At 28.8% G+C, this 24,074-nt stretch overlaps 3 protein-coding genes across 5 annotated transcripts; 2 read left to right on the top strand and 1 right to left on the bottom strand.

Moving 5' to 3' along the window:
- Window positions 1-213: 213 nt before the first annotated feature.
- LOC8289711 (tetratricopeptide repeat protein 5) lies at window positions 214-7,655 on the bottom strand. 3 transcript variants are annotated; one of them, XR_007215664.1, is made up of 14 exons: window positions 7,267-7,655; window positions 6,612-6,721; window positions 6,422-6,532; window positions 6,244-6,301; window positions 4,645-4,734; window positions 3,706-3,800; window positions 3,475-3,528; window positions 2,941-3,078; window positions 2,490-2,547; window positions 2,270-2,384; window positions 1,761-1,830; window positions 1,241-1,307; window positions 1,019-1,090; window positions 357-516 (listed from the first exon to the last, which is right to left on the bottom strand). XR_007215664.1 is itself a non-coding variant. In XM_015727252.3 (13 exons), the coding sequence occupies exons 1-13, from the start codon at window positions 7,463-7,465 to the stop codon at window positions 400-402; spliced, it is 1,287 nt and encodes a 428-aa protein (XP_015582738.1). In that variant the 5' UTR covers window positions 7,466-7,652; the 3' UTR covers window positions 214-399. The 3 variants fall into 3 exon arrangements, 1 of the variants encoding a protein (XP_015582738.1); XM_015727252.3 differs by lacking the exon at window positions 1,241-1,307 and having other exon boundaries at window positions 214-516; window positions 7,267-7,652; XR_007215665.1 differs by lacking the exon at window positions 357-516 and having other exon boundaries at window positions 1,237-1,307.
- A 2,214-nt stretch (window positions 7,656-9,869) lies between these two features.
- On the top strand, window positions 9,870-12,045 carry LOC8289727 (GDSL esterase/lipase 6). Its single transcript, XM_002532171.3, has 4 exons — window positions 9,870-10,207; window positions 10,519-10,664; window positions 10,821-11,286; window positions 11,469-12,045. The coding sequence occupies exons 1-4, from the start codon at window positions 9,979-9,981 to the stop codon at window positions 11,693-11,695; spliced, it is 1,068 nt and encodes a 355-aa protein (XP_002532217.1). The 5' UTR covers window positions 9,870-9,978; the 3' UTR covers window positions 11,696-12,045.
- Window positions 12,046-16,045: 4,000 nt separating this feature from the next.
- Window positions 16,046-16,973, top strand: LOC125369953. Its single transcript, XM_048373485.1, has one exon. The coding sequence runs from the start codon at window positions 16,274-16,276 to the stop codon at window positions 16,823-16,825; it is 552 nt and encodes a 183-aa protein (XP_048229442.1). The 5' UTR covers window positions 16,046-16,273; the 3' UTR covers window positions 16,826-16,973.
- The last annotated feature ends 7,101 nt before the right edge of the window (window positions 16,974-24,074 follow it).

Below are 24,074 nucleotides of genomic sequence, written 5' to 3'. Positions count from 1 at the left end.
ACTCATCAGCCATTGGGTAATGGCCTGTGCATCGCCTTGCCATTGGATTTTGGCCGAAATGAAGATGGTACCTTCTTCTTTTCTCTCCTGTTGTCTGGTGCATGGAAAGGCAGGTAATTTGCAACATAATTAAGCACGAAATCTTGGGTACTTTTGCAGAGCATTAAGCATAAAAACATCCAACCAACTGTAATCAAAACACATGGAGATCCCTAGTAGAAATTTTTGATTCCTTTTCTTGATTGGAAAACCCGCTTAACTTTAGCTCACATCTTTGTCTTTTAACTTTTTCTACATCTCCTATTCTATTTACAACAACATTCAAACAAATGAATCAGAATATCAGCAAAACCTCATTACAAGCATAAAAGTCACAAGTCCATTACTTGAAACAACTGTTCATGGTTTATGTTGCGCATAAATTGATGACCGAACTGCATGATGTGGCGAGAGAGCTTTTCCATTTACAAGAACTTGCTCTATGAAATCCACCCGAATTGATTTGAAATGGTAATGCTGTTTCAAATGACACAGGAAGGAAAAAATAAAATAAAATCAGTTATCATAATTCGTTATTCTGTCAAACAGACCAAAGATGAAGAATTAGTCCCTGAAAGGTTAGGATTCAGATGCAAGGCAAGCATTTGAATCCTCAATTGCCAGTGCTTCCTCGGTGGACTGGTTTAACCAATCCAACTGGCAGCCCACGTTATTTGAAATGCATAATTATGATAAAAAGATGCATTAACTATTTCTGATATTGTTAAGCTCATTGTTTATTTAATTAACTAAAAGAATAAACGATTAAACTCCTTGCCTTTGTCCTATTGTTGTAAGCTTAAGCTTTTCTAATTTAAATTGGCAGGAAACCACAGGGGCTAAAAGTTGGAATATAGAAGTAAAGAGCAAGTGATTTTAATTATATGGATAGATACAGCATGAAGGAAACGCTCAAGCATGTGAGTTCACAAATTTTGAATCAAACTGAAACAAACAGAAACTATTCAAGGGAAGATACCTTTTCCTTCCAAAAAAAATCAGTATAATGGTAAAACGGCTCCAGAAGTATTAGTTGATCTCCTTCTTTTATCTATCATCAGAAGGTTCATTAGTTGTAAGTACCAGCTAAACCAATTAAATACAACAGCAAGAGATCATGCCTGCAGAATCTAAAGCAATCTCATGCGCAATCTAAGAATACTACAATGAATCTACAAGAGTACATCCACAGCTAACCTACAGTGATGACTTGACAATACATCGAGAAATTTTGCCGAGATCCAAAACCCTGCCTATCTTGCTTCTGACTAATAGACCTCAAAAGATACTTATGTAAGAATTAAAAATAATAATTAAGAAAAAATACTAGCATTATCACATTTTTTTTATCATGATTAGCAACATTTAATGGTTCACTGGATGATAAATAATTTACTTTCAAATTATCTTTATATCGGGTGATATAATATACTGGAAATTAGGAAATGAAAATAAAAAAACTTTTCCCCTTTTCTTGCATAAGGAGTTGCCAATGTGCAGCCATGGAAGTCATTTATAAAATGCAAATCATGCCTCATCATTCATGTCATGTTGTTGGCCAAGGTTTGCAACACAATTTGATAGCTCCTACATTTTAACCCTCCACATAAGGGGGTGGGAACCAAAATTATCTTCAAATTGGAAGAAGAATGAAGGAATGAAAACCACCCAGCAAACAAAATAGAATAAGTACTAACAAAAATTCAGCAGTTAGCTCTTACCGCATCATTGCTTATGCCATACACTGATAGAACAAAGCATATTTGGTTTGAATCACACACCAAGTAATATCTGGAAAACAAAAAGAAAGAGAAAAAGAGAACTCATTGATTACATTATATACATTAACAAAATTTATAAAATAAATATAAATATCTCGTTTGGTAATATGTGTATAATTAGTGAGCCCATCCTCTCACAAATCAAGTTGGCCCTAGGGCAATGTAAGAGGACGAGCTCATTAGTTGGTCCTAGGTAATAATTCATCTTGGTGATACAGCTACTCAACATATTGCATTAATATATAAGACATGCTAAAACCACCCTTCCTGCATGAAAGTGCTGAAATGAAAATGAATGGTATGCCTGCGTAGTTCATGTTAACCACCACCTAACAGCTAAGTTAAAGATGTTTCATAGACAAGAACTGCAAGTTAAATACACAAATAGGATGAACTTTTATTTGCTTCGTTTTCATAAGTCGCCAAGTGATCTTCAGCAGAGGACTTACAGGGGAGTGACATTCTCATGCTTAATGAAGAAAAGCACTTTTCCAACAATTGATACAGCTTTATTGAGGCCATTCGACAACAGATCAACAGTGGCTCTTTTGAAAGATGAATTCACTAATAGATGAATCATGAAAAAAACCAGTACAACCGTTTTAGGATTACACTCAGAACTGAAAGTTTACTATTAACATAAAAAACATAAAGAGTGAGGGAGCTTACAATTAACGGCTGCCAAAGATGATGCCACAGATGTGAGTCTTTTAGCTTTAGCTTGTCCCTGTCAATTCAAATCGCAGAAAAATAAGCTGCACCACTTAAAAGAGGGCATGATGTATAGATCATATATAGCCCAAGCAAAAAAGAAAAATTTTACAATTACTTCCAGAGTTAAATTATGCTTATGCTGAGCATGTGGTAAAATGCGAGTGGCCCCACGTACTATCATTTCTCTGTTAACTAAATCCGATGAAATTTTAAAATTTTGTTCTTCCTCCCACTCCAATTTACCTTAACTTTTTTTTAAAAATTTTTTTGTTACTATTAAATAAAAATAAAAATTTGAAAGAAGAAAAAAGACCAGGTTATTAATAATCCAGCATAAGGAGACATCTCGACATTGATGCAGCATTTCAGCATGCTGTCTAAGTTATTAAAATTAAAAAATTATTACCCTCAAAAAGTTCTCTAACTTATCCAGAAGATTAACCATCTTTTCAACCTCTTCAGTAGCATTTAAACTAGGATCCTTTAAGGCAGCAGCTTCAAACCCACTAAGGGCCCTCTCATAGTTCTCTAAATATTTGTTGACCTGAAAATAGAAAAACCACCATACAATATTAAAGTACAGATGTGTAGCTGAAAAATACTTGGCTCCTGCAGCAATAGGAGGAACTTGTCCCAACAAATGGTAATTTTATGGTCCAGCTGGCTTTATATTTAAATCAAATCAAGCAAGCGATTTTATACCATCCCAACTCAATTAACTAGCTGAAACTCTGGACAATGAATTAGTTCATTTAACAAGCAAATCCTGATACTTATACTCATTTAACTGCTGTTTAATGCCAAGCTAACAAATTATACAGCAGATAACCATACATTTGGATGAAAGAGTGTATGTTAAAACTCATAGAAACCTTGTAACAAGTCATTATCAAGAGGACTTGCTTCCAACCAATAGATGAGCACAAAATTTTGAACTTACTGTGGCAGAATTAAAATATAGGTCGGGATTGGATTGCATTCTTTCATCTTTCTCCTGGTAAGTAATATTTAAGAATTTAGTACAGAATAATCAATTATATGAAATTCGGAAGCAGCAAATAATCAATTAAGACCAAAAACTAAATAATCAGTTCATATAACCACTGCTTTTTCTTGTTTTAAAAGAAAGAATGAATGCTAATCAGGAAGAGTTATCAGTCTGCAGACTCACAGCATTCTGGTATGCTTTTAAAGATTGTAGCATCATGCCGTGATCCCATGCTCCAGTCACAAAAAAACTTGTCAGCAATGCATTTCCTAAGTTGTCTGTCAATAAGGTCAAACCTCAAGTAAATAGAAAACTAAAATTAATATGTGCATGCATGCAAGTTCAATCTCATATTATCACGATGATGACTTCTGATGAGTACAAGTAGATGGGAGACCCACAACTCAACGTCATTGGTTTTTAGGTGAAGGTGATACCTGAACTGCATATAAATAATGACCTAATTCTTCCCCAATACATAATTAGTGTAACTAAACTCAGGTTTACATGAAGGCTAGTTTCACCTACACAAATGATAAGCCGAATAGTTGATGCAAGATTTTCCATGATTTAGCAATTATAAGGATAGCCTCAAACAAGCAGAGGAGACTCACCCATGGTACTCCACCCACATAATCTGAGGCTCAGGCTCTGAGCATTATGCTCTAAGTATCCACACCATTTTCTTCTTTGTGTTGTGTGTGTGCGCGCACATGTGCATCTGTGTTTGAATGGAGAGTGGGGGTTTTAGATATTTTGTGGTGTAGATGTGATTAGCACATCTGAAAAATAGCAGGTAAGAGACAAGCATCCCTATCATAAATAAACACCTAACAGAAATGCTCTACCCAGCCAATTGAAACCAGACTGGTCTAACTACACTATCCTCATGCAGATACTATGTTTCTTTGGATACAACCGGAAGAGATATGGTAAAAATCAGTAACTAGGTCAGGATACAACACTCAAGAAAGATGGCCAGCACACATCACATACAAATTATTTCAGGCCATAGCAAAATGCAGCATCTACAGAAAAAAAAAAATAGTAAGTTATATCCCAGCATCAAGAAAACTGGTAAACATGCATGGTCAATGGGGCAAATTAAATTTGGAATCTTACACCAAGAGTAACCATCCTTTACATCTAAAGCGATAGCATCCTTTGCATGTCGAATGCTTTCTTTTACAAGTTCAGCCTGATTTTCAGCACCTATACAAGGAGAAATTTTCTGATAAGCATAATACGGCATGAATGTTAAGATAATACTAAAGCATCTGACTTGCAAGTAAAAAAAATCATTGCCTTCATAGAATGTAAATCCAACATTAATTTAGTATTCGGTAATCTTCTGCTCAACTACCTGAAGCAATATTGCCCCATAGTCCATCATATCCTAGCACCAAATATTTCAACCTCCAACAAAGAGTAGCTGGAAATTCAGAAGAGTTCATAATGGCCCTAGACCAGAATACACACAAGGCTGTTAATGAGATATGTTTTGAACTTATCTCCATAGTTGCATTCTGCTGGTGGGAAATGCTTTGCAATCATGTTTTGAACCACTTCCTTTATCTTCTGGCAAGTTCAAAGGTTAAATAGCAAAACTGCCAGCTTCTTTTGGACAGTTAAAGATAATTCCACCCATCTAATAACTTAAAATGACTTTACCTTATGCTATACTAAATCTAAAAGCCTAAAACATTTTGTGCCTCTTTGAAGCGTGCACAACTCCTAGGTGGTTGCCATATGCATGTTGAACACTATGGAGACACAGACACATCAGGATACATATAGGACAAGCTGGAGAATGTGCTCTTTGCTTTTCTTTTTCTTTTTTTGTAGGTGCAGATACGCCGACAATACAGGAAGTAATAAACTTTGCAAGACTTTGGAACAAATTTGAGAAACATGGGGTACTTTTTAGAATAACTTAAAAATTAATGGATCAAATTTTGAAAATCTTTTAAGAAATCCTAGCGACCTTAATCGCTATATCACTCTCGCTTATTTCAAGTAGGCTTTGGCAGAGATGAGTTCGAGTCACCTAATGGTGTGGGGATTCTTGAGATTGCCAATCTATCAATCAATGACCCAAAATTTGGGTCATCATTGTTTGTAGATGAAGCAGGTGAGGATGAAGAGATTGAAAATGTTTAGACTTGTAGTCTAATTTTTATGTATGTTATTTATATAACTTTGCATTATAAGTAATATAAGCAGCCTACCATTGTAATCACCTATAACACCAAAGATTGAGAAATTAAGGTCATTACATAATAATGCAAGTATGGTTGTGCAATAAAAATCTGACTGCGTCATGTTGAAAACTCCAAGGATTTTCATTTTAGATGGTGGAGGATTAAACTAAGCAATAATGAGCTATAGGTGCTAGGCAAGAAGCAACAACAAGCTGATGAAGACTTCTTTTAATGCTAACACAACATTACAAAGAGGCAAAATCACCAGATGGACAAGGCAAAAGATAAGTCCAGTTTGGGAAATTCATTTCTTCTCTATCTCTCTCTCAAATTTCATCATGAACAAAAATTCCAAAGTAACCACATGCTGAGTTGAAACTAATATATGGACTTCTAGTCAAAGTTGATATTTGAATTACGTTTGCTTCTCAAGTTCTCCATAAGAAGCAAAACCAAATGTAGCTTCACCAAGCATTATTAGAAGATTAAAAAGAAAAAGTAAAAGAATAAAAATCCTTGCCTTGGGCCATTCTTCTTTCAAGCATTGACAATAGACACAGAATCTTTTTGTTTGGACCCTGCATAACACATAAAATAGAAGTATGTATTGATAGCTAAAACAGTAACACATTATATGTACTGACAACATATGATTACAAGAGACTTTAGAAAACAAGAAACTATATATCACATATAACCTTGTTTAGTGCAAGACTGAAACAATTCTTCGCCGAAGGTAAATCTCCCTTCTTCCAAATGCAGTTACCCAAACATAGCCAAGCATCAGCAAGAGATGGATTCAACTTGACCTGGAGCAAAAAATTGTCAATCTCCAATCAACAGCACGCCCAACCAACCTACTAGAGCAAACGATCTACTTCTGCTTACAGCTTTTGAGAGATGGTCCTCTGCTTCTTTCCTGTATTCAGGGAATACATCCAATATCTTTCCTCTTAAATATTCATATTTTGCTCGTTGCACAGGCGTTTTCCTTTGTTCTGCAAATGACAAATGTTTTCATAACAGAGGCTGTAGACATTTCCAAGAGCACTATAGAAATTTCAATCAAATAAGTAGCTTTGGATTGTGAAAAATCTTAATCATTTAGCTCCTGGTGCATTAAAAATTTTGAACATGTATAATTGAATGGACATGGCAGTGGTTGACAGGTGGTTAGTGATGCCGCTTTCTTGAGAAATTAGTTATGCAAGCAAACGAGCAAATAAACAAGCTTTATCATCATGTCGAATCCTTAAATTAGACAATGAGAATAAGCAAGACCCAGTGCTTAAAAATAACAAGTCCATAAAATGCTAGCAACACATTTTAGTATTTCTCGCAACCCACAAAGTTAGGTACATTAAAATCTCAACTTTCCCTAAGATTTTATATCTTCTTCTTTGGGTTCAATATTGAACTTCAATAACAACTAAACAAGAAAGAATGGTGCATATACAACGTCTAAATATATTATTAGCTCATGGTAAGAGAAAAGGAAAAAAAAAGAAATGAAATTGAAATGAGAGAGAGAGAGAGAGAGTACCAAGAGGAATGGAATCAAGGAGGTGGAGAGAGAGATCAGACTGAGAGTGTAATTTGGAGGTTTTATCAACTGGGTTTAATGGGAAAAAAGTGTCGCGAATAGTGTAGAGATCATCTGCTGCTTTTTTAACTTTGGCCCATAAGTCTTCCCCTTCTTCTACTTCATTGTTGCTGCTACTGCTACTGCTATTGCTGCTCATAATTCTCACTCGATAGATAGATACACCCAGTCTACGAAGCCGCTGCACAAGGAGACTGACTGATCACTGATATGAAAGGATGCTCTAACTTTTGAAACGTTTCATTTGTATCATCTGCTCCTAAGAGAGACTGGACATAACGATGTCGTTTCGTAATTCTATTTAGTGAATTCTTTTTCTTCTGATCAGCTATTTTCTGTCGACAAATCGCCCATAGCATGTATTAATAATCGTAGTTTTCTCTTTACGAGAATATTAATGATCGTAGATAATATATTATTTTGGTCAAATTACTATTTAAGTCCTGAAAGTTTTATTCAATTATTTTAATATTTTAAAATAAATATTTTATATTTATTAATTATTTTTAAAAATATATTTCAAAAATAATTTTTAAATTTTATAATAAAAAAATAGTACTCTAAGTTAATTCTATTTACGATATAAAAATAAATGAGTCAATATAAAATATATTACATTTAAATATAAAAAATTTTAATAGTTATACTATTAAATATATAAATTATTTTTACTAATTTATAATTATTATCTTTTTAATAAATATAATTAATTTCATACATGTCTCTTTTTATTGTAAAATTTTAAAAATTATCATCATAAATTATTTTAAGAAAATAAATAATAAAATATTTATTCTAAAATTTTAAAATAATTAAATAAAATTATTAAAAAACATAAAATTTAGAATTTAATTTACAATTAACCATATTATTTTTTACTAAAAGTCCCAACCAGCGAACAGCAACGAGAATTGTATCGATCCAGTTAACAAATCAAATTATATTAATTAAATTACAAACAAAAGTTAAATATGTTATTAAACCTAATATTAAAAGATAATAATAATCATTCTATCAATCTTCCTTCAGGCTGTCGTGAGTCAGTGGACGCTCCCTGTGAAGTTTCTGAGCTACTGCTCAGAGACAGAGTTGGGATGGCATTGCCTGCATTAGTTTACTGTTAATTTCTTTTTTCTTTTATGGTTTTTCTTTGCTTTGTTCTCCACTTTCATGTCAAAAGATTCTTAAAGTAAACATTAATTAAACATATATAAAATAAACACTAGGAGAAACAACAGCATACAGTAAATTCTACAGTTCTGTCATTCATCCTTGACTCTAATATTAAAATTCAAATATCTGTAATATATTAAAAAAAAAAGAGTAAAAAGAATTTCTTAAATTTATTTAGAAACTTGTATTAAACTAAACCATTTAAATTCAATAATCATATATGCATATATATGCTCTAGTAAATATTTAATGTTATTATATTTTATTTACGAAATTATATATATTTATCATACATTTTCTAAATAAAAATTGTAAAAGAAGTATTAAAAATTAACAACATATATTATTAGCTATGAACGAGTTAATTTTAAAGCTCATAAATAATTCAGCTCATACACTAATTTTTAAACTTTAAATGAGTTAATTCATAAATTTATTTACAAACTCATAAATAAATTATTTTGCGAGCTCAAACAAGCCTGAATAGTAATAAATTTAAGTTCAGCTTGTTTAGCTTATAAAACAAGTTTAAATATAATTTATTTAACTTAATAAATAAACTTAAACAAACTTTTAGCATAACAAACATTGATTAGCTCATGAGCAACTCGATTTATTTGTGGCCTTAATTCTCTCGTAGCATATATTACTTAATTCGCTCATAACATATATTAAATAATCATGGATAGCATCCTTTGTGAGTAAAGACAAATCATACTAAAAACTTTAAACATAACAAAAGGTAGTAGGAAAAAACAGGATCTATCCTGCCAACAATTGTGTCAATGGAGATTCAGAGTTAACCCAACAAACTCTGTTAATAGGATAGAACATAAAAATAAAAATAAAAAAGAATTTATGAGAATTGAAGAACCAATCAGGTAAAGAAATAGAGAATGAAATTAACTTGTAAAATTTTAAGGGTTTTAAAATAAAATAATTTTATAGGTTAAAAATTATGAAAATTTGAGAATTTTAAAGGATAATTAAGTAGATTGCCACTAGTTATAACATCATCTGACATAAGATAATTAATCATAAATTTTTAATTTCATTTAAGGAAAAGCAAAAAGAAAGAAAGAAAATGAAAGCCAAAGGATCCGGACCGAAAATAGGTAGAAAGATTTAGCTTTTGAAGGAAAAGGACATGCTATCGCGACCAAGAATGTTGCCAAATGTGAACCTTTTAGCAACGGCTTTCAACCTTTTTTAGTTCCTGTAACAAAAATCCCCATGCAACTTGCTCGTGTTTTCTGTTTCTTCTTTGTCCTTTGCTTTCTTCCCCGCCATTACCTCAGTCCCAATTACTATACTCCATCAACTTTCTTCTTAATTAATTAATTAATGTGCAAGTACTGCATATACCTTATGAATAATCACCTTCTAATCAGGGTAATTACTTCATTGATTTTTTTCTAATTTCTATGTTCATTATAAGTAGTGCCACTACTCTTCTATTCCCCATCCAATCCAAAAGACATGGAGGAACTGCTTTTCCTACTTCTCTTCCTCTTGTCCCGGTCGTTGCTAGTCTCCTCACACTCTGTGCCAGCAATTTTCACATTTGGAGACTCTATTGTTGATGCTGGAACCAACCACTTCAACGAGAATTGCACTGCTCAGGCTGATTTCCCACCCTACGGATCAACTTTCTTCCACCATCCTACTGGACGGTTCACTAATGGCAGAACTGTTGTCGACTTCATTTGTGAGTACTTGATTCATTTTAATTTCATCCTCTATGATTTAAAGATCAATCAGGGCACTTGAATAAATTTAAATATTATTTTTTTTTAGGCGTTATTGTACTGTACTTTAAATAATAATACGTACAATATGCCTCAATGCAATTTTTTAAGTACAAGTTATAAATTCAATATCGATTAAATTACACTCGATTGATAAATTTTGAATTACATTAATTACATAGCATGTGCTTTTATTCTTACGAGATCTCTTTAGATTGATTTATCTCTTTGTCTATTGGTAAATAAATCTCTATGTGGTCGGTGGATGCAGCGCAATTTCTTGGAATTGAATTGCAAAAGCCGTACCTTGAAGCACAGCTAGCATTTGTGAATGGAAGTAGCAAGAGTTTTCCATCTAATGGCCTCAACTTTGCCAGCGCTGGCAGCGGTGTTCTACGTGCAACAAATCAAGATTTGGTAATACTAAGCTCAAGAATTAGCAACCCTGTGCTAATTAACAAGAAACTGCCAATCTTTAATTAAGCATCAAAGTCTTTTCCATAATTTGTTCAATCTTCCAAATTAAAGTCCCTATACTGCTGCTAATTGACCAACTTTCTGATACATGACCAGGGAGTCACGCCAATCCAAGACCAGCTACAGCAATTTCAAGCACTAGTGCAACAAAACAAGATCGACAAGAACCTAATAAAGAACTCCTTTTTCTTTTTCGAATCAGGGTCCAACGACATGTTCAACTACTTCGTCCCTTTTGTTACTCCAACACTTGACCCTGATGCATATGTCCAGTCCATGTTAACTGAGGTAGCCAATTTCTTAGACCAAATTTACAAGCTTGGTGCTCGCCGCATGGCTGTGTTCTCACTGGGCCCTGTTGGCTGCGTCCCCGCCAGAGGCCTCTTGCCCGACGCACCGGTTAGTAAATGTTATGGGAAAATGAACGTGATGGTCAAGAAATATAACAAGGGACTGGAAAACATGGCCAAGTCTTTGCCCATTAAGTACCCTGGTGTTATTGGTGTTTATGGTGCAGTATATGATCTTGTTCAACGATTCCGGACCATTCCAACACAGTATGGTAATTTCTTACCTATTTTTTGAATCATAGATTTTACCATCAAGCACAGGAAGATGCAATTATTTGCCAATATGTAAAGCTGGATTTGTGCCATATATGGAACCCCACCCACATTGTTGATTCAATTATTTTACATCTAAGGAAACTCATCATAAGTCTATTATCTTGTGACGATGACACAGGGTTTACAGATGTAATTAATGCATGTTGTGGAGATGGGCCTCTAAGGGGATTATTGCAATGTGGGAAGGAGGGCTACCAGATTTGTGAAGATCCTGACAAGTACTTGTTTTGGGATTACTTCCATCCATCAGAGCATACTTACAAGCTCATCTCCAAGGCTTTATGGGGTGGAAAGAACTCAACAATTAAGCCATTCAATCTCAGGACTTTAGCAACCATGGTTTGATTTTACAAAGATATACACAAGAACATGCAGTTTTGGAGATAAGTGTTGGGATATTTCACTTCAACTATGTCTTCTATTATCTCTTCTTTTTGAAACTAGAGGTTACCTTAGCTTTTTCACAGTGTCAAATCCCATATATGGGATTGGACTTAATTATAAAATGTTAATTTGAAATTTGGTGTTGGAAAGTTTATCTATCTCCTATCCTTTTGATATTATTTGTAATAAATTTGAGAATTATTATAATTTTAAATTCTAATTTTCTTTCTTTAAAAGGAAAGTTTTTAATCACTCCTAATGTATTACATTCAAGCATTTGAATGAATAATTTGTATTTTTTAAGTATTTTACATCTGAATAATAAAAGAGTTTTAGATTTTATAATTATTTTATGTTTATCACTCTGATCGGTCCAAATTATGTATATTTAAGGATATTTTAGAGCTTTAATAATATATTTCTATATATAAAATGGTGAAAATATATGTTTTTATCTCACTTAAGCTTAATTGTCTATTTTCAATAATATTTGGTGGAAATAAAGATACTTAAAGTCTTATCTATTACATAGACTTATATTAGTATACTTATCTCTAGGAAAATTTATTTAGAGGAGGACTTTCTCTATATTTGTCTCTGCAAAATTTAATTCGAAGAGAGGGGAGTTTTCTCCTAGCTGCTCTTTACACCTGCCACTATTATTCTCTCCATAATTCTCTACAGTTTTTCATAAACACTTTAGTTTAGTTTTCATTACTCTTTTTAGAATTTAAGGAGTTTTTTAAGAAGTTGAGAATGAGGACTAATCTTTTTCCTACTTGAAGAAATTCTTTTTATTTTATGTCTTTCTATTTAATACCATAATTGTTAGGTTAAATATGTTAGGCTAGTTTTCATAAGTATTTAGTTTAGTCTTTTTTACTTTGTATGAATCTTGTTATTTATATTTAATGAATAATTTCTTTACTTTCATATATTTATTAGTTTCATCTATTATTATTGGTTGACTATCATATCAATTTAGTAGTAATATTTGTTACGAAAATTTTTAGGTTAAAAGTATTAGAAACATCATCTTTATTTTAATCTATGTTGGTATAAAAAATCTAGGTTGCATCATTAGCTTGAGTGATTTAGGAAAAAAGGCACATCACCGTCTCATTTATTAGATCTAGGCTTGAAGTAAAACAAGGAGATTACTAAGTAAATGGCTAGACTAAATACTATTTTTAGCATATAGTTTTAGATCATAAGCATTTGCATATTTATTTATTATTTAATTACTTTATTTTATGAATATTATCCTCTCAACATACTGATTTAAAGTGTTTAAATTTACTTTTATTGTTTTGTATTGAAAATTAGTCTTTATAATAAGTGACTTCATAGTTTCTTTGAGAGATCAATATCGTGGTGAACTTACATTTATTATAGGAACGGTTCGTGTACTTACAAGTACTAAAAAAGACACATCACACTTCCATGTAACATACTGAAATAGAAAAACAAAATTTTAAAAAATAATTCCACAAATAAGGCGCACTAGTAGTACTATATATGTATATAATACAATTAAGGAATGAGATAACTTGGACAAATATTAGGGATGTTGACCTATCTTTATTATATCAATTGGGACAGTTCATCAAGTTTTTTTTTAAGAATATATATTTTACTAAGGAGATAAAAGGATAAAAAAATTAATAACAGTAACTGTTAAAATAACTTAAATTTATAATATAAAATTGTCATAGAAAATATTCTAAAAAAAAAAAAAAAAGACTTAATCCCATCCCATAAAAATATGGCATAGTTATATTGATGAATCCAACAAATCATTGGCAGTCGAACTATTATTTCTATTTCTATATGTTACACTGGAGGAACTTTAGACAACATTAATGCTTATTAAATTATAATGTTTTGCAGGGTTAATTCATGTCCTAGAAGGGACACAACATGTCATGTGTTTTGGTTACACCTGTGCTCCCACAACAGTTATCCATGTGGTCTAATTCTGGTTGGCCTATATACCTAGCAAGCGCCCATAAACTAAATTAAGATTAAATAGAGCTCAAATTGTAAAATTATTTGTGTTTGGAAATAAGAAATTTTGAGTTGAAATTAAAATAATTATTCTTATTTTTTAATTAATGATTAATCTGTCACAAATTTAATCAACTGACTAAGAAGGTAGAAAGATGAGGTCGTTGGGCTTTCACTTTTGATAATGGTGGTGGGTTATACAATTAATAGAAGGATAAGAAATAATTATTAGAATGGTACCTGTTGGCATATATGGTGGAGGCCTATAATATGTCCTTGTATCCGTATACTTTTGGTACAATTTGTATAATTAAGTATATGACACATGCCTTGCCCTACATTGTGACTGCCAAATGCCAATTTTATCTATTTCACCGACAAAAATTTGGAAGTTAAATCCTGGGCATAATTATAATAATAATAATTCAAGTTCTGATTCAACTTTTGCATCCTCTAAACCTAAACTTAGGTAAAGAAACAATAAAGTGTTCATTTTCCACAAACTTGTCTACTTTCATGTGGTAAAATTTCTTTGACATTTGAATTGTAACCACCTTATGTTATGGAATAATATTTTATTCATGTCAACTAACACCCAAACACGCATATATTTATATTTATTATATATTAATTTTTTATTTTTAGTGTCTCAATCGTCAATTAAAGTATTATGTAATATTATGAGAAATAGTTTTATATATATATACAAATGATTTTTCTTATGTATTACAGATTTTAATGAAGATTTTCGCTAAACATTCATGGCTGAATGGTTAAAGCGCCCAACTCATAATTGGCGAGTTCATAGGTTCAATTCCTACCGGATGCACACCAATAGTACTCTCCAATAAGTCTACTGAAATTGGTTTTGTATCAATAGAATCTCATCATTCATATATAATATTTTACTTAATAAATTTTAATACTTTTATCGCTTATATTTATCGTAAATTAAATTAATTTGTCGGATAATTTAGTGATAACTAGTTCTTTTATATACATGCATTATATATGATTCTTACATAAATAGATCCGATTGTAATAAGATATTTACTCATTATCATTAAGAAAATACTATAAATAAATTAAATTTTAGTAGTTTATGACATAATTATTTTTTTATTTTATTTTTTTTATCATATCCTCTGATCCAATTTTTTTTTTTAATTACACAATAATTTCTTATCTAAAGTATAACATATTTCTAGCTAAATAATAATTTTAATCACAAAAACCTACATTGATAATATATTTTAATATTATTTTACATTAATTTAGTTAATATATAAATTACTATGAATTATAAGAATATGTTAACTTAATACGGGCTGCTTTGTAAATTTGCCGACTGCCCACTATTAAATATATGACAATATTAGTCGGTAAGAATATTAAGTGATTGTTTTGCTTCTCTTATTCATTAGTTTTTATTCCTTTCTTATACTAATTAAATCTGTTCTCTGTTTACTCCAACTGAATTATAAAATTAATTAAATCTAATAATCTTTTGTCAGTTTTTTTTTTATTATCTAATGAAATTCATTATTCGCTCATTCTAATTAAATTAAATAATAATTAATATTTTAACTGCTCTAGAAATTAGAATGTGATATTTAAAGATGTGGCATCTAATTAATTGTGATCGATTAATAGCCACATCACTAGTCTTCAACTAAGAAAACTATTGAATAGAATAAAAATTAAAGTTTAAAAATAAAAAGAATTAAATTTAATATAAGTAAATTATTATTAAGTATCATGAGATAAATATTCCATTAAAATTACAAACGTCTTAATCACACAACATAAAACTAATAATAAATTAACATAACGTGATGGAATTTCTCATAATGTAAACACAATGATCATTTGCAAAAAGGGTCCATCCACTAAAGTTAGAGAACAGGGTCCAAGACAAGGGCACAGTCTGGGTACCCATATACTTTTTCTATTAAATCGAAAATTATTAAAAAATATTTATTAATTTATACTGATATAAAAATATAAAATATTTATATAGCTCAGTTTTAAATTACCAAGAAAAAGACTGATATCCTTTCAAATTCCCAAATAGAAAAGAAGAAAAAGAAAAGGAAAAATCAAAACTTGTAGCGAATCCTTCAGTGATAACAGCTCTGCAAAATGGGGTGTCTGTATTTAGGTCCCACACGCCATTAACAGCTGGCCAAAGAAGAAGAAGAAGAAGAGTAAAGATACATATGCAATGCAACTTCTCCTACTTTTCATTTGCTTTTGCCTTCAGCCTAATTCACGCGTCTTTCTCATACAAGAAAAATCCTTAAAGACATAAACAAAAAAGGACAACAGAACAACTTGCACAACTTCCACACTTAACAGTACTTGTTTTTCCATGTTAATTAAATACTTTTCTTCCATTAAAGAAAGAAAAAAAAAACTGTCATTGACCCAAACACTCTCTCTATATATATACATACACTTCCATTACCCATCACAATTCTCTCTCAACAGACCCTTTTTAACCAATTCTTCTTTCTTCTCCAACTAATTGATATGGGCAACTACGTTTCTTGCACTTTAGCTACTCCTCTGATCAACAGCTCCAAGGCAGCCAGAGTCATCCTTCCCGGGGGCGAAGTTAGGCAGTTTCGCCAGCCGGTTAAAGCTGCAGAGCTGATGCTGGAGTGTCCAAACTTCTTCCTCGTGAACTCTCAGTCGCTTCATATAGGCAGGAGATTCTCCGCGCTTGCAGCTGACGAGGAAGTCGAATTTGGCAATGTCTATATCATGTTCCCGATGAAGAGAGTGAATTCTGTTGTCACCGCTGCTGATATGGCTGCCCTTTTCATGGCTGCTAATTCTGCTGCCAAGAGAATATCGGGTGGCAATAGTAAGGTCAGGGTCTTGCCGGAGTCCACCTGCAATTGCGATGACGTCCGAGAAAATTTGGAAAGCAGTGAAGGAGGAGGGTCGAGATTGATAATGAATTCTGGTGAAGAGATTGTAGGGTTTCCAATGGCAGAATATAAGTATCGATTATCTGTTTGTAGGTCAAGGAAGCCAATGTTAGAGACTATAAAAGAAGAACCGGTTCATTCAAGATAAAGCTAAGATTTGTGTTTGAATTGTGTAGAAAATTTAAATGACTATATTTCTTGTTACTTTCTTTCTTTTTTTCTTCTATCTTTCTCTGATCATATTCTTTAGCTAATTAACACGGAAAATTTATGGACTGGGAAAAGTTTATTCATCATTTGTTTGCAGGGTAAATTGTACAGTTGGTACCAATTTTTTGGACTATATTTCAAATTGATATTATACTTTAATTTGAATATAATTGATACCTAAACTATACGAAAGTATATCAATTTAGGGCAGTTCTCCAATTTTCGGCCAATTAATGCTGATTTGGCAATCTGATGAGGTATATTTCATTTGATTCTCTGTCTCAACATGTGTCATGTCATTAAAAAAAGTTAAGAAATGGGACCTGTTGGATGATTGGACTGACTTTATGACATGACATATGCTGAAGCAGAGATCATATTGCCAAATCAGAATCAATTGACCGGAAATTGGAAACCTGCTCTAAGTTGATATACTTTCGTATAGTTTGGATATCAATTAAATTCAAACTAAAATATTAGTATCAATTTAAAATTTGGTTCAAAAAATTGATACCAATTGGACAATTTATCCTTTGTTTGTGGTGTAATTTCAAATACATATTGTTATGAGAACTAATTAATATAGAGAAAAAAAAATGAAAGCAAGTATTAATTAATTGGTTTTAAATCGTTGATCCTTAGAATTAGTTAGTAATATATAAAACTAAGAGATTTTGCTAAATTTATAATCTCTATTTTCATAATTATTTGCAGTTTTTAAAAGATAAGTCCACATTTATTAACCAATGTTCCTGGATTTTAGTTTATTATTTGATTGTGGGATGGAATATTACATTAAATTTTATTTTCACTATAAACTTTTAATTTGATCTATTTTCATTATGTACTGTATACAATTATATTTCTCTCTTGAATATTTTTTTTCCGATAGCTACTTTTTTTAATTTGTCAAATTTATCATTTATATATTGACTAAATTGTAATATGATTAAAGTTTAATAATTGAAATTAAATGAAATTAAATATAAAATTGAATAGCTATTTAATTTTATTTTTTTTGATTCATAGGAAGTCCAATGGGTTATGGGCTAAACAATAGGGTAGTTATCTCCTTACACTCGACATAAAGGCGAAAAGGAGATGGAGGTTTGAACTCAAAACTTTCACTTTCCAAAAGCAATCGCTCTTACCACTTGAACTAGGCTTTAACTATGAATAGCTATTTAATTACAAAATAATTATATTTATTTTGAACGACTACAAATGAGAAAGACAAAAAGAAAATGCTACTTTTAGACACATAATAAAATAAGTCTTTAAGATATTTATAATTCTCCTTTTGCTATTTTATTGTTAAAATTTGTGGTGATTAAATTAGGAGGTTTATGTGGGTCAAAATATATCAACATAGGAAAGTAGAATTGTTCTAAATTGGATGCCAGGAGACGTAGTTGATTCTTTCACATTGAATACATATTTTGAAGAAGATTCCATGGTCAGTAGGAAGAAGGGAAAGAAAGTTTGCATGAAGGAGGTGGGAGGAAGTTTCCTCTTTAATATTTATTTTGAATACATACATTAGGTCCAAGTTGGGGAGGGAATAATATAATCGAGCTTGGACCGCCAAATAATATAATCCATCTCCCTAACTAGATCAGGGCCCGCTCTTAAGCCTTGTTATTTTAACAATAATAAAATTATATTATTATGAATAAAAATAATAATTCTACAAATTATAGTAAATTATTAAAAGTATTATTCTAAGAATTGAAAAAATAGAGTCAAACAGTATATATCTATAGTTGGATGAATGGGTATACACTCACTTACATGATCTGTGAGATCACACATTGGACATTGGGGGTTAATAGGAAGTCCAAAGTTACTAAGAATTAATAAGGTACATCTTTAAAAGTATGTTGAAATTTATTTATTTATTTATATATTCATGACTTTATATTGAACTCTAGATTTATTGTTACATTTTCCTAATTGATTAGGATATGAATGTTTTATTTAGTTTTGAGATATAAATAATGAAGTGATTATAAATTTTGAATTGTATTAAATTAAAATTATTTTTCTAATTCTGCATGATGTGTAGGGTAATGTCTAGTCCTTCCATGTAGAATATAAAAAAAAAAAACAATATTTTTCATATTTATACATAGATGGTTGTAGTTATGAATAATTAATTTTTAATTATTAAATTATTAAAAAAGAGATCATGAGACATAAAATTAATACAATATAAAAATCAAGAGTTATTTTATAATATATTATAATTAATAGAATAGGTAAATAATATTTATATTGATTTAGCAATTAATCTGGTTTAAAAATGAAAAAAAAAATATGAAACCAATCTTTTACATAGTTAAATCTAAAAATTTGCTACAATTTAAAAAAATATATATCTTAAAAATCATAAAAAGTTTCAAGTGAGGAGATTATTTTATATATATATTGAAAATTAAGATGAAGATGGAAAATATAAAATATATGAATGAGAAAATTGTAATTTTAATAGAATGGTTGTGGTGATAAATAATAACTTTTTAATTATCAAAAGAAAGATCATGAGACACAAAATTTATACAATATAAAAACCAAGAGTCATTAATAAATGAGATAAATAATGTGTATAATGATAATACTTGGCAATTGATATAGTTTTAAATATGAAAGGAAAAAATAAAATTGTTATTTAATATAGTTAAAACTAATACCTCACTGTAATTAAAAAAGATGCCTTAAAAATGATAGAAATTTTCAAATTGAGGAAAAACATTTTGCTTTCTTTTATATATATATATATATATATATATATATATATATATATATATATATATATATGGTTTATCAGTTTATTAAGTAATGGTAATGGTAGTTTTTTTTTTTCTTTATACTGAAGAAGTATAAAGGGGATGACTGTTGTTATATACACTGGATGTGATTATTTAAGTTCTTATCAGCTATAAAATGTTTATTGAATTATAATTAATTTGAGAATAGAAAAGCTCCAATCAATTGAAAATGAGTTACATATTAATTTTAATATAAGAATAATATAGATTTAAAAAGGATTTCGGATCACAATTAAATCAAGTTAAAAACCGGTATGATTTCATGAACCGATCATAACATCATCGATTGTATTATATTATATAATATAATCAACAATTGCTTTTCTATTACAATTATATAGATATTTCCTGAATAATTTAAAATTCTTATTTTAGTTAGGTAAATAATTATTTAATTATTAGATATTATGACTAAAATGAAGTTAAGATTTTTTGAAAAAAATTATTTAAATTTAATAACGAAAATCCTCTACTAAGTTTGATACTTAATATTAAGTTAATAATTAATCTTTTTAACTAAGTTGACTAAACTAAAATAAAAATTAAACAATAAACTTAAATATAAACGAATTTAAGAAGTTAGATAGATACGTAGTTCTCATAACAAAATAAAGAAAAAAATTTATTTATCTAAAAATACAACAATTGCAAGAGATTATGTCCTATCAAATATAGTCTAAATGTAAACCATTAATAAATATTTTAAACTCTTAAAAGAAAAACCATAAAAATAGCTCCGCTGAATTAAATTTTAATTGCTTTTTCTATTATTTTTATTAAAAACAATCAGATTAAAACTCAATTGAAACCGTAAATTTTAAAAACATTAAAAATTAAATTTTTAATATTTTAACACCGTACAAATAAAAAAGAGTAAATTTAATATAAAAATAACATAGATTTAAAAAAGATTTCGGGTCACAATTAAATCAAGTTAAGAACCGGTATGATTTCATGAACCGATCATAGCATCATCGATTGTATTATATTATATAATATAATCAACAATTGCTTTTATGTTATAATTATATAGATATTCTCTGAATAATTTAAATTTTTTTATCTTAATTAGGTAAATAATTATTTAATTATTAGATATTATGACTAAAATGAAGTTAAGATTTTTTGAAAAAAATTACTTAAATTCAATAACGAAAATCCTCTGCTGAGTTTGATACTTAATATTAAGTTAATAATGAATCTTTTTAACTAAGTTGACTAAACTAAAAAAAAAATCTAAACAATAAACTTAAATATAAACGAATTTAACAAGTTAGATAGATACGTAGTTCTCATAGCAAAATAAAGAAAAAAAATTATTTATCTAAAAATACAACAATTGTGAGAGATTATGTCGTATCAAATATAGTCTAAATGCAAACTATTAATAAATATTTTAAACTTTTAAAATAAAAACCATAAAAATAGCTCCGTTGAATTAAATTTTGATTGTTTTTTCTGTTATTTTTATTAAAAATAATCAGATTAAAACTCAATTGAAACCATAAATTTTTAAAAAATTAAAAATTATATTTTTAATATCTTAACACCGTATAAATTAAAAAAGAATAAATTTAATATAAAAATAATATAGATTTAAAAAGGATTTCGGGTCACAATTAAATCAAGTTAAGAACTGGTATGATTTCATGAACCGATCATAGCATCATCGGTTGTATTATATTATATAATATAATCAACAATTGCTTTTCTATTATAATTATATAGATGTTCTTTGAATAATTTAAAATTCTTATTTTAATTAGGTAAATAATTATTTAATTATTAGATATTATGACTAAAATGAAGTTAAGATTTTTTGAACAAAGTTACTTAAATTTAATAACGAAAATTCTCTACTGAGTTTGATACTTAATATTAAGTTAATAATTAATCTTTTTAACTAAGTTGACTAAATTAAAAAAAAGAATCTAAACAATAAACTTAAATATAAACGAATTTAACAAGTTAGATAGATACGTTGTTTTCATAACAAAATAAAGAAAAAAATTATTTATCTAAAAATACAACAATTGTGAGAGATTATGTCCTATCAAATATAGTCTAAATGCAAACCATTAATAAATATTTTAAACTCTTAAAAGAAAAAACCATAAAAATAGCTCCGCTCAATTAATTTTGATTGCTTTTTCTATTATTTTTATTAAAAAAATCATATTAAAACTCAACTGAAACTGTAAATTTTAAAAAAATTAAAAATTATATTTTTAATATTTTAACACCATACATATAAAAAGAAGAGTAAATTTAAAATAAAAATAACATATATTTAAAAAGGATTTCGAGTCACAATTAAATCAAGTTAAGAATCGGTATGATTTCATGAACCGATCATAGCATCATCGATTGTATTATATTATATAATATAATCAACAATTGCTTTTCTGTTATAATTATATAGATATTCTCTGAATAATTTAAATTTTTTATTTTAATTAGGTAAATAATTATTTAATTATTAGATATTATGACTAAAATGAAGTTAAGATCTTTTGAAAAAAATTACTTAAATTTAATAAAGAAAATCCTCTACTGAGTTTGATACTTAATATTAAGTTAATAATTAATCTTTTTAACTAAGTTGACTAAACTAAAAAAAACTAAACAATAAATTTAAATATAAACGAATTTAATAAGTTAGATAAATACGTAGTTCTCATAACAAAATAAAGAATAAATTTTATTTATCTAAAAAATACAACAATTGCAATAGATTATGTCCTAACAAATATAGTCTAAATGCAAACTATTAATAAATATTTTAAGCTTTTAAAAGAAAAACTATAACAATAGATCCGCTGAATTAAATTTTGATTGTTTTCTTTATTCTTTTTATTAAAAACAATTAGAAAAAGATTAAAACACAACTGAAACCGTAAATTTTAAACAAATAAAAATTATATTTTAAATATTTCAACATCGTACAAATAAAAAAAAATAATATAAAAATAACATAAATTTAAAAAAGATTTCAGATCACAATTAAATAAAGTTAACGCACCAATATAATTTCATGAACCGATCATAGCAAAAACAATTGCTTTTCTGTTATAATTATATAAAAGCTTCGTACACTACTGACTTCAGCTTTATTGTTTCTTCCTCAACTAACTCTACACTTTTAAACCTCATCCTCGCATGCCTCCATACTTTCCGTGTTTTATTCTCTTTTTTCCCTCTTTTCCATAGCATAATTCAATATATTATAATATAAATTTAATCATACAATTAAATAAATAAATAAATAAGGACTTAGTTTATTCTTTTGTATTTTAATTATTTACACAAATCAAAATTATATAAATAAATTTCATGATTAATAAATATTACTAATGAAATTTTTAATAAATAAAAATTATATATTTAATTGATCAATAATTAAATACATATATATATATATATCTAATTTATATGTTAATAAATTAATAAAACTAAAATAATATTAATTTTTATAGATTTATATAATATCATACGTCCATAATATATTAAAACAACTATTATATTTAATAAATTTATCTTAATAATTCTAAGATATGAACATTTTTGGCATTCTTTCCTTATAGTGTTGAATTTTTATGTGGGTATGAACTTATATATTATATATTTGTGCCCCTTGAATGAGTTGTTGGGCATATATATTATGTTTTATTTTCAGAAATTATATAGTAAATATTAGTTGAGAAAGAGTTGTTTTCCTTTGTGACTGGGAAGAGCCAAAGGTGCCCCTTATATATATAGCAATTTGTTTGCATTTTTCTGCATCACTTATTTCAGAACCATTAGATTTATATTTTTGATCAATCAAACCCTAACTTTTTTAGGCATCTCCTCTTTGTTGCGACATAATATCTCATGTCTTCTTCTACTGCCTTATACTGTTTTTAGACCTTTTTCACGCACTAGTTTCTTACATCATAAACTTCTCGAACTTTGTACTATTCCCACCTAAGGAAAGATAAATTTATTATATTTTTAAATTAAAATATACATCAGCAAAAATAAGATTTAAAAAATTGATTTTTTATAGATTTATTTATATATATCACAAATTCATCATTCTAAATTTAGTCTCATATAATGGATAATTTTTATTTATGTTATGCGTATATTGTAAGGAATAAGCGAATGAAATATATGCATCATTGTTTCATATTTTGATAATATATTAGATGACTGATACATATTTAAATATCTAAAACTAATAAATATATATCGTTTATCTATCAGTTTGGTGTATAAGTAGAAACATAATATTTAAATAAGAAATCTTATATTCTAATAGAAACATTTTCTTTCTATTTCTTTTATTCTCATTAAAAGATTTTAGAATCTTCTTAA

This window comes from Ricinus communis, chromosome 4 (assembly GCF_019578655.1).
Source record: "Ricinus communis isolate WT05 ecotype wild-type chromosome 4, ASM1957865v1, whole genome shotgun sequence".
Taxonomy (NCBI): domain Eukaryota; kingdom Viridiplantae; phylum Streptophyta; class Magnoliopsida; order Malpighiales; family Euphorbiaceae; genus Ricinus; species Ricinus communis.
This window is presented reverse-complemented; position numbering and strand designations above follow the sequence as displayed.

Excerpts from the sequence above, each read along its gene's own strand:
- LOC125369953 (XM_048373485.1), top strand. The coding sequence starts at position 16,274 with ATGGGCAACTACGTTTCTTGCACTTTAGCTACTCCTCTGATCAACAGC.
- LOC8289711 (XM_015727252.3), bottom strand. The coding sequence starts at position 7,465 with ATGAGCAGCAATAGCAGTAGCAGTAGCAGCAACAATGAAGTAGAAGAA. Across the intron at positions 3,801-4,644 it reads AAAGGATGGTTACTCTTGGT|ACAACTTAGGAAATGCATTG; the intron begins GTAAGATTCCAA and ends CCTTATTGACAG. Across the intron at positions 3,529-3,705 it reads TAAAAGCATACCAGAATGCT|GAGAAAGATGAAAGAATGCA; the intron begins GTGAGTCTGCAG and ends ATTACTTACCAG.
- LOC8289727 (XM_002532171.3), top strand. The coding sequence starts at position 9,979 with ATGGAGGAACTGCTTTTCCTACTTCTCTTCCTCTTGTCCCGGTCGTTG. Across the intron at positions 10,665-10,820 it reads GTGCAACAAATCAAGATTTG|GGAGTCACGCCAATCCAAGA; the intron begins GTAATACTAAGC and ends ATACATGACCAG. Across the intron at positions 11,287-11,468 it reads GACCATTCCAACACAGTATG|GGTTTACAGATGTAATTAAT; the intron begins GTAATTTCTTAC and ends ACGATGACACAG.